Source organism: Patiria miniata, unplaced genomic scaffold (genome assembly GCF_015706575.1).
Source record: "Patiria miniata isolate m_02_andy unplaced genomic scaffold, ASM1570657v1 HiC_scaffold_7, whole genome shotgun sequence".
In the NCBI taxonomy this organism is placed as follows: domain Eukaryota; kingdom Metazoa; phylum Echinodermata; class Asteroidea; order Valvatida; family Asterinidae; genus Patiria; species Patiria miniata.
In genome coordinates, this window is record NW_024037074.1 from 4,236,805 (window position 1) to 4,247,731 (window position 10,927).

The following is a 10,927-nucleotide window of genomic DNA, read 5'->3' on the forward strand; positions in this document are numbered from 1 at the left end:
ATTTTTATGAACAGAAATTCATCCGCTTCCAGTGGAACCATTTGTTTTAACTTGAATCAAAAAATCCTTGAAAGTGGCCAGGAATCGCCTCAGATTGCACCACAGAGCATCTACATTCCAAATTAATCCACGACGTAAGGGCTTTGCGGTCCGCTTTCGTATTAATTTTGTCCGTCCTTTAGAAATTCCAGCACCCCCTGGCAAAGGTTTGTTCCAGCGGCAGTGTTCATACTGTATGTTTACACATCTCTCCCGAGCCATACATAACAGCAACCTGTGATGACCATCATAGATGAATATCGTAGATAAAGATGAAACTCATTCCAAAGTTTTTCCCGCAGATATCGGATGTTGAAAGTATCCAAGATGGAGGGAAGCTGGCTGCTCGTTCTTACAGCCTTTGCGGTATTTTTCGTGGAGTTTGGTATACTGAAATCCTTTGGGGTGCTGTTCAACCCAATGCAAGACTCACTTCAGTGTTCTACAGCCGTGTTGGGGACCGTCGTAAGCATGACACACAGCCTAGGCCTTGTTTTGGGTGAGCGTGTGTACGACATTCGTTTTGATCATGGATATTAGCTGCTAACAATAAGTTCATTGCATTCTTCAACATCATCTTTCCTTTATGTTAAACCTGGCTCATTAGGCCAAGTACAAAAAGTAGTTTCTTGTCCGGGCATTTTTGCAAATGCCCATTTTTGCAAATGTCCCCCAAGATGCATGCGGACTTTCCGAGATGGCGGATGGATTCTTCCATTTTCTCGACTCTTTTGTTGATACTTTTGTTTCCAAAGAGGCCGTCACCCTTTCAACCAGATTTTGAACTTGCATACATACTTACGAGTTTACTCGTGGAAAATGAAAAGACAAAATATACAATGTAAATGTATGATTCAAATTAAATAGGGAAAGGAGGTGGATAGACGCAAAGTGGACAGGGCGAGAAACTGGTATATAATTATTTACTTGGTCACGACTGTCCTCCTTTTTTTAATTGTCGAGCTGATAGACAATATATTGGAGATGAAATTCAAATTAAGCGCGCCGCACACCTTAATTTACTGGTTTACCGGATCACCGAATCACCGGTACTGTTTGTTTACTCACACACGTGGCCGATTCCTTTCTGTACTCAGTCACATGATGATCAGTCCCAGATGACCAGTCACGTGATTGATAACAAAATAGGAGCCGTCAATTATGATTCATGTGACTTTCTTCGTGAATCTGATTGGTAAACATGAATATCGCGTCCGGTGAAATCGGAGTGCTGCCCGCACACTCCGGTGACATCGGATCCTGTGAAATCGGAGGCAAAAAAAAATCAAACACGTTTGAGTTCACCCGGTCGACCGGTGTAAGGCCAGATCGGCCCGAATTTTCATCGCACACATCTGTACGGTGGCCCGATGATCCGGTGAACTGGTAAAATCATGGGTGGCTTGTGCGTAAAGCGCTCGCCTCATCAAGGTGACCACGGTTCGAATCCTGGCCGCGGATCATGGCCTGGCCGCGGATCACATAGAGGACATCATAAAATGTTAGAATATCCCAAAATCTCAGATTTCAGAAAATCTCGGTTTTGGACGGATGCGTCACTTCGTCAAAACGGTGACGAATGTGAGTAGAGTTGTGTGTTTGTTCTCTCCTGTGCCACGAGGGTTTTTCTCCGGGCCCTCCGGTTTTCCTCCCTCCGGAAAAATCAAACACTTTCGATCTCAGGTTGTGCTCCGTGGTCATTAGTCAATGTGGCCGGCAGCCAAAGGCGCCTTTACGTGCCAGCGGCCCGACCACGTTGTAGCCGCGTCCTTCGCAATTCAGCATCCCAGCTGCCAGTAAGGGCCCGTCACACTTCTGCGTATCCTAATTCCTTATGAGGTGCGCATTGACATTTTTTTCATACGCAGTCGTACGCACAATACGCACCTCATATGCATCTCTATCGTTTTGTGTAAGTTTTATGTACGCAGGCATACGCATGGTACGGCCCAATACGCCGGATAGTTTTGGGCATGCACAAAACTACGCTGCGTACGCTGTTACGCAGGTCATAAGTTATAAATACGCAGCGCATCGGTCCCGCATCGGTCGAGCACGGTACGAGTACGCTATGTGTTCGTGGGGGATAAGCGGTTCATACGCAGTAATACGCTGACCTCCCGGCACGCACCCCGTCAGCATGATGAGCCGCCTATATTGGACGTATACATAGCGTACTTGCAGCGCAGATACAACGCACGCTGAACGAACTCATAGCGAATGCCGACGTATTGCGTCAGGCATGCGGTCGGCATAAAGCGGCCTTTCCATAAATGCGTTTTGCGTCCGTTTTAAATCCGTTGCGTATACGATGCGTTTTGCGCAAGTCGTTTGTCTTTCCATCAGTGCGTTTTTTTGCGTCCGTAAAATGTGCGTTTTGTGGCCATAGCAACAATTAAAATCAGTGCTGGCATTTTGACTCTTTCGATGACATTCATTCAGCGCGCGCTCTATCTACAGCGAATTTGCACTGATCAAAGGTTATGGAACATGCGCATTATTGTCCGTAAACATTTTGGCATCCGTTAAAATCGCTCTGTGTAGCGATTGTGACGGACGTCAATAACGGACACGCAACGCATGGGTGTATATGGAAAGGAGCTTATGTTTTTTCTGTGTTTCGATTCATCATTTCGGTAAAAACTCAACGTATACACATCGTATACGCAACGGGCACAAAACGGACACAAAACGGACCGAAAAACGCACTTATGGAAAGGCGGCTTGAGTCGGGTGCGTCCGGAATACGCTCAGCATGCGCACTGCATACTGACCTATTCGCAGCCCGAAAAATAATGTTGTGCACTGCATACGCAACTCATACGAATCTCATACGCAATAGATGCGCTGAATTCGTTACTTGTACGCTAGATGTGCGTCGCACATAAGTCAAAGTATTCAAAAAATTTCGACGTTTTGAGCGTACGGCTGCGTATTGAAAAATGTTGATAAGGAACTCATAAGGAATTAGGATACGCGAAAGTGTGACAGGGGCTAAAGCCCCTGTCACACCTTTGCGTATCCTTTAACGTCGAAATGTTTTGATCACTTTGACTTATGTGCGACGCACATCTAGCGTACAAGTAACGAATTCAGCGCATCCATTGCGTTTGAGATGCGTATGAGTTGCGTATTCAGTGCACAACATTATTTTTCGGGCTGCGAATAGGTCAGTATGCAGTACGCATGCCGAGTGTATTCCGGACGCACCCGACTTATGCCGACCGCATGCTTCACGCACTTCTGAGCGTATTCCCGCCGCATTTCTGCCGCTCGCCGTTCAGCGTGCGTTGCATCTGCGCTGCAAGTACGCTATGTATACGTCCAATACAGGCGGCTCATATGCTGACGGGGTGCGTCACGAACACATAGCGTACTCGTAACGCACTCGACCGATGCGGGACCGATGCGCTGCGTATTTATAACTTATGACCTGCGTAACAGCGTACGCAGCGTAGTTTTGTGCATGCCCAAAACTATTCTGCGTACTGGGTCGTACCATGCGTATATCTGCGTACATAAAACCTACACAAAACGATAGAGATGCATATGAGGTGCGTATTGTGCGTACGACTGCGTATGAAAAAAATGTCAATGCGCAACTCATAAGGAATTAGGATACGCAGAAGTGTGACAGGGCCCTAAAGGATGATTAGCCTCCCAAATTATTATTATTATTATTATTATTATATTAGGTTGCTTTAACCTGTCGCACAACCTTCCGATTTTACCGATTCACCGGATCACCTCATCACCGGTACGGTGCTTTCACTGTTGCTTTCCACAGTTCCAACTTGAATAACTAAGTTCGGTTTCCAACTGCGTCTGCAACAAATACGTATTGACAAGTGTCGCTGGGAGATAAACAACAAAATTGAAAAGTTATAATCCTGAAGTACGAACAAATCGAAAACTTTCTATGACACAATGGTTTTTTTATGCTACATTCAACTTTTGTTGTAGTTATATTTCCAGTTTTATTCCCGATTGAATAAAGAATTGCAGACCGATAGACCCACCACTGCATTTTATCTGAAGTTTGATGTGCACTTATACAGGTGGAAGGCCGAACTGGCCTATCAAATTTATCTTGCTACTGCCTGGTTCAGCATGACCAGAAATGGTTTTATGTGTCCACAGCTCCTCTGACTGGCAACATTGCACGGACAGTCGACAATCGCTTGTGTGTGATGACTGGCGGAGGATTGCTCTTCGTCGGGTTCTTGGCTACTGCGTTCGTCAGTAACGTTTATCAGTTGGCCATCACTCTTGCACTAACAGGTGTGTATATCAGAATGTTTTAGCAGCCTAAGCAATCTGAAGTAGACGGTCATCATTCTGTCATAAAGGTGAAGTCCTATTGAGCGCAGTGCCAATCAATGTTCCACCCTTCAAAAACAGTGCAGTTGCTATATCTCGTAGGGAACACTGTCAAGTTTTGTATTGTGGCATCGATCGTACATGTATTGGCACACGAGTTATGTGGTAACTCCGTTATACATCTAATGCAAGTTGCAACTTCTCTAAATCATTTTGTACCTAAACGAAACACAGCATCTGGCCCAAACTGCATTTTTTTTACCATATGGTCTGAATTGTAGGCAATCTTACGGTACGCAGGATTCTTTAAAAGAGCATAAAATGTTCGTAATTATGAGGGGAAAACGGAATACTGATTATGAATTTTGTTTTCGTTTTGTTTTGTTTGTTTGTTTGTTGGGGTGTTTCTTTTTTCTTGGGGGGGTAGGTTTTGGTCTGAGCCTTGCGTACTTGCCACAGGTAATGCTGTTGATGGTGTCTTTTCCTGAGCGATTCCCCTTCATGTTTGGCCTCGCTGGATTGGGCGGTTCGTTTGGTATGATGGTGTGCCCACCTATTGTCGACCTTCTGACGATGACGTATGGATGGCGTGGCGCCATGCTAATCATTGCTGCCGCCAGTCTGAACGTCACGGCATGTGGCGCCTTACAGAGGCTGCCGCCGTCAGGTTATGCGAAACTAAAAAAAGAAGACAGTGAAAGCTCACATAACGGACCAAGCGACATCCGTTCCAAGCTCAGTGCCTTTGCCTCTTCAGTGGTCCAATGGCTCTCGTTGCATTTCTGCGTCAAGCATCCCAGGGTGCTGCTGCATTTAACTACATGGCCCCTCCTGGGAGCCGTGTTCGCGGCTTGGATGGTGTTCCTGGTTCCACACGCTATAGCGAGGGGTATCCCTAGCGTTCAAGCTGCCTTCCTGTCAACGGCAGGGGGAATTGGACATCTTCTCGGCAGGGCTGTCCACCCATTCATCCTTGACCGCAAGCTCATGAGCGCGTTCTGGATGTTCGTGGTACTGAATCTCGTCAATACTGTCTCCTTTTTCCTGGACTATGCAGCTGCGGATAACTATTTGGTAAGTCCATTCAACATAGCAGTGTTTGCACGGCGTTGGCCGAGGTTGATTATGTGCTTGTTTGAAATAGCAAGACAGTTGTGAAAAAAAGCATTAAACGAGGACCCCGTTGTTAACATGGTAAGGAATTCTAGATAAGAGAACTTACAAGGGCATTATACATGTCCGTTGCACTTTTAAACAAGTAAATGTTGTTTTCACAATAAAATATATAAAAAAAAACTATTGATTTGTGGGGGGCATTCTAACCCTGCAGGCTCTAATGTTGTTGGCCGGCGTAAACGGGGCTGCAGAAGGAGTCATCAATTGGATTGCTCTGTCGGTCACGAAAGAACTCTACGAGGAAACAGGCTATGTCACGGACATTTACATAATAGGTATCTGCCTATTCGGCACTGGGGAGGTGTTGGGCAGTTTTCTTGCGGGTAAGATTCAATTCTATTCAGTTTAATTCAGGCGATTCACAATGCAGTGTTACACCAAGATAGTTTGCCATGGAGAGTCCAATATTTTCAAGTTTACGGTCGACAAAACACGGCCCATTTGAATGAGTGTAATTCGTATAGATTGGGGCATAGCGTTCTGCCACCTTACAAAAAACACCACATTGAACTAAGAAAAGAAAAGGGCAAACATGTACTCGAACCTTACGCTTATGAAACTAATGAAAGGAAAGCCTTAACAATTTCAAATGTTTTGCGCTGCGAATTTGTCAACAATCTCCCACAAAGCACTGCGAAAAATGAACTCTCCGTGGCAAACTCTTGGGGGCGCACTGCATTGTAATCGCTCGAATTCAAACATGTTAATTTAATTAACCAAATGCGATTCGCAGCCAAAGGCTGAATTGAAAGTTATTTACAATATAAAAAATGAATGATAATAACTACGATTCGTGTTTTATTAAAAACTACCGGCTTAAAAAGAAAAACGTAACAATTACAAAACACCATCACAATACAATAAACATTAAAATAAAATACAGATTACCCACAAGTAGGATATCTTTCAATTAAATCGATACAATCAGATACAATCATGAGAAGAAAACGATCAATTAAAGGTTGGTCTTATATAGTAAATGTATTGGTTATTGAAGAGCACGTTTCTGCATATACGTGTTGATTAATAATTGGGCTTTGGATACAATGTGGTTTTTTTTGGGGGGGAGGGGCAAAAAACCCTGTTGGTCCAACAAAAAGTGGTTCGAAAAATTACGGCGTGGGGTTCGTGGCCCGTGTAAGGGCCCCGATTTGGGGGGATTCTAGATGCTCTGTGGTTCGATCTGAGGCAATTTCTGACAATTTTTATCAAATCTGTTTGAGGAAAAGATGGTGGTGCACGCAGTGCCTGCCTGAATTGCGACGTCTCTAAAAAAAAAAGGGGGGGTCACGGCCCCCGTTTTGCCCCACCCCCTGATCCGCCCTTGTCTGGATATCCTTTCATTTCTTTCATTTCATTCATTTCATTTGTTTCAATTTAGGAGAGTTATACAACCTGACGCAAAACTACAGTGCTTCGTTCTTCTCGCTTGGTTTCATGGCTGGTGTAACGACGGCTATGTGTATCGTGGATCGCTTGGCTTCAAAGTGTTTCACTGACACCGGTTGATTGCAATGGACATTTTCATTTTCACATACACTGTAACGTAACTTCAGATTAATATACAAACATAACATGGTTTGAGGGTGGACAGTCGATATTCGCTCCCCGAGGCATTGGAAGTTGACAAACTAGTTCCCGAGGCGAAGCCGAGGGAACTACTTTGTCAACTTCCAATACCGAGGGGAGCTAATATCGGCGGTCCACCCGAAATAAACCATGTTATATTTGTTTTACTATACCTCATACATATTCAGCGCCGATTGGTTTTTTTTCCGTTGCATGATGAACCTCAAATAATATTTTTGTTGAAAAACTTGTCCAGTTCACCAAAAGAATCGTATTGCTCAACTTCACTAGTTCAGTTCGTTTACCATACAGTGCAGCTGTAAATACAGTAGTTTGTGTACAACATTCTTTTGTACAGGAGGCATCTTTAAAAAATAACTTAACTATCTCTTCGTGTGTAGCTCGTTTGGGCGATGTTCGCGCGTGCGTACTACACCCGTGCGACAGTTCCAGGATTGCTTTGTGAAGCGCATGCGTAGTAAACTGTTGCACGGGTAACCCGTGCGACAGTCTACTACGCATGTGTATTTACTGGTGAATTGACCAGTGAAAGTTCGGCTGTCGATCATGAATATGTATGAGGTATAATAATTCAAAATAGTGCTGGAACCTGCTCATAGACCCATTGCAGTGTGCCCTCACCGAGGGCAGTCTTTCGCTATTCAAATTCAGTGACAATGAACCCACAAACTCGTGCATGTCATATGCACAGAGGAACAAAGACGACTATGTGTACAAACAGGTGAAAGTATAAACCATAGTAAGGCCAACAAAATATATATTCGGTCTCTGGTCAAACCAAAATGCCGGAATTGACGCGGCCACGCGGCTTTGGTTTTTTTTTTTTTTTTTTGCTTTTTTTTTTTTCAAGCTTGGATTGTACAGACTACTGGTACTATTTTGCTTTTTTGGTGTCCTCATGTACATTGGTGTCCTCCATAATTTGCCTTAGTGCTCTCGATCCTTTGCCTTGGTGCAATTTCCCATTCCTTGGTGCTCTTTGGTAAAAAAAAATTGAGGAGGTGCGGCAATAGAGGGCGCTGTTGGAGCTACCGCGGAACATTTTGGAAAAAAAGATCGACGCGCATGATTAAAATCGACGCGCGCGCTGACCAGAGACCGACTTATTTTTTTTTTGGCCTAATAGCTGTAGACGGACTGACAGTTCGATCAGAGTCGAACTTTTGTGAAAGACAAAACGATACTGAGCTCGAAATGTCAGGCCCACACTACATCCAAGAGTAACTTTACAAAACTATTACAGTGTTGCCTTTTAAGCAACTGACATTGCAGGCATTGAAATAATAATAAAAATAATAATAATAAAAACAAATGAACACTAATAGAAGGTTATGGTGAACATCCGCCCACTGTTTAAACAGTATGTGCGATGCGTTATGTGTTATTATCATGTGCTTGGGGCCTTGGGTCAATAAAGTTATTGTTCTGGTGAAATACATGTTTCAGGTCTGCAGCACATTTTTACATTTTAAGCACAAAAGATATTTTGAGCCTGCCCATTTTTTTTTTCATTTTCAGGTACTAAACATTAATAGTCGCTTTCCTTGTCCCGACGAGGTCCCTTAGAATTATTTGAGGTCACTGGGTTGACAGGAACGTGAATTTAACACGGATACGTAAAAACGAAGACTGATATATAGGTTTTCCCGGCCAATTTCCTAAAATGTTCATTCACTTCTGAAAATTAGCAAATCATTTTCGTCTGAATTTGAGAATCGCTCTGAACACGCGTTTCATTTTCGCTACCAGAGCATTTGATTCCATTTCAGTTTAATCAATTAAGTGATTGAGCAGCACCTTTCGTTTATGTCCATTCAGATTCGTTTACAAGACTTCTTTTATAGGGCGATTTCAAACAGTCACCAGTCTATTTCAATTTTAGTTTATTGCTTTCTGCCTCGAATTGCAGAGGAACAGGCATTTTTATGTTGCCACCAGAAATGTTGAACGGACTTCATTTCTGGGTGAGATTTCTGGCCCACGGTCTACAGGGCCATTCTCAACATTTTCACTTCGTTACCACGGGACTTTGACTCATTTTATCGTATAGCGCCCTCACGCACATGGACTACATCATGTCAGTATTCTCCGAGGGCAATTAAATGAATTTTGACAGACATATGCAAGGTTTTTTTATCATATGAGGAAAAACTTTGTAGTTTTTGTTTTGGTTTGATACTTTTGTTTTGTTTTGACACTTGTTTTGTTTTGACACTTTTGTTTTGAGTTGACAATTTTGGTTTGTGTTGACACTTTTGTTTTGTGTTGTTTTGTTTTCCCAATATGTTTTTCTCAGCTGTTGTATGTTTCTTTGACATTTTTTCAAGTTTCGTTTTTACAAATTGTGACAATACTGGAAAGCTCAGTTAATAGAGTGTTCATAATGCTAGTAATCATGTGGTCGTGGGTTCAAATCACGCCAGGATAATTTGTAACTATGTGTACATCGTCATATTTATCTCTACAGGGTGAGTAAATAAACCGGAACCCAACCCCCCAAAAACTTTATTTCATATTTAAAAAATACGTAGCCCCGATGAATGTGCGCCATTTTTGTTGTTTCTCATGGATGAGCAAAAAAATTAACATAAAGTCATACAGCTAAATGTATCTGTCCTTAAGCACGTGACCTAGCTCAACGCGCGCGAAGCTAGAAATGCGCACGGTGAGTACATACGCGCTGCGCACACACGTTGGTGGGCCGCTTTCCGTTTCGGTTACGATAATTTATTTTCTGCAAATTTATAAATCTGTGAACCTTTACATTGTGCAAGCCACTTACTCAAGAGCAAATGGTTTTTAGTGCAAGCGTTTGCTTAATTTGTATTCATACAGATACGGGTACATGTTTACAAATTGGCAGTAAAAGCCAATGCCATGTTTTATTTATACGAACATGGTACCGGTATTATTTGTACTTGATAAACTTTTATATTTCAATTTTTCACGATTAACATTAATAAATGCAGTATTGTTTGGGCAAAATTATTTGCATTTATATCTTCAAGGTAGCCCCAAGCCAGCCTTAAAATATGGCAAGAAAATATTTGAAATCTGAAGCATTTACTCCTTTTTATTCATATGAAACAAAGTACACGCTTATAGTGTAGCAAAAGCTAAAACTTAAGGTGAAAAGAAAATATTTTCAGATTTTAGCAAGTGGTTTTCAGTAAAATCGTTTGCTTAATTTGTATTCACACAAAATGCTTACAAATTGGCAGTAAAAGCAAATGCCATGTTTTATTCATACGAACAGGGTATCATGTGTACTTTATGAATTGTTTTAATATTCATTTTTCGCGATTAACATTAATAAATGCAGCATTTTTTGGCGCATAATGATTGCTTTATAATGCCAAGGTTGTCTCAACCCAGCCTTACCATATTGGTGGGAAAAACATATGCCATGTTTTATTCATACGAACATGGTATTATTTGTACTTTATGAAATTTTTTAATATTAATTTTTCCCGATTAACATTAATAAATGCAGTATGCAAAGAATGATTTGCTTTATAGTCTCAAGGTTGTCGCAAACCAGCCTTGCCAAATGACAGGTGCATGTTTGAAATCTGAAGCATTTACGGGTTTTTTTTATTCATAAGAAACGAAGTAAACGATTATTTCTTTCTTTCTTTATTTATTTTTCTATTTATTCATTTCTGGTAGTGAAACCAAGGATTCCTCAAGAGTTCATGCCCCAGGCACTGTAGCTCGCAAGCCTGAAGAAACATGTAGAGAGAAGACAGTGAGAAGTAATTACAGTTTTAGAGGTGGGAGGAAAAGCCCAGAAGAATACCGA

At 42.2% G+C, this 10,927-nt stretch overlaps 1 protein-coding gene across 1 annotated transcript; it reads left to right on the forward strand.

Moving 5' to 3' along the window:
* Positions 1–4,190: 4,190 nt before the first annotated feature.
* Positions 4,191–7,135, forward strand: LOC119744356 (monocarboxylate transporter 12-like). The gene is made up of 4 exons (XM_038220238.1): positions 4,191–4,320; positions 4,787–5,433; positions 5,690–5,858; positions 6,917–7,135. The coding sequence occupies exons 1-4, from the start codon at positions 4,230–4,232 to the stop codon at positions 7,042–7,044; spliced, it is 1,035 nt and encodes a 344-aa protein (XP_038076166.1). The 5' UTR covers positions 4,191–4,229; the 3' UTR covers positions 7,045–7,135.
* Positions 7,136–10,927: the final 3,792 nt, after the last annotated feature.

Bases quoted from the DNA above. Each gene is read 5' to 3' on its own strand.
- LOC119744356 (XM_038220238.1), top strand. From the start codon at position 4,230: ATGACTGGCGGAGGATTGCTCTTCGTCGGGTTCTTGGCTACTGCGTTC. The intron at 5,434-5,689 runs GTAAGTCCATTC...CTAACCCTGCAG, and splicing joins CAGCTGCGGATAACTATTTG to GCTCTAATGTTGTTGGCCGG. The intron at 5,859-6,916 runs GTAAGATTCAAT...GTTTCAATTTAG, and splicing joins GTTGGGCAGTTTTCTTGCGG to GAGAGTTATACAACCTGACG.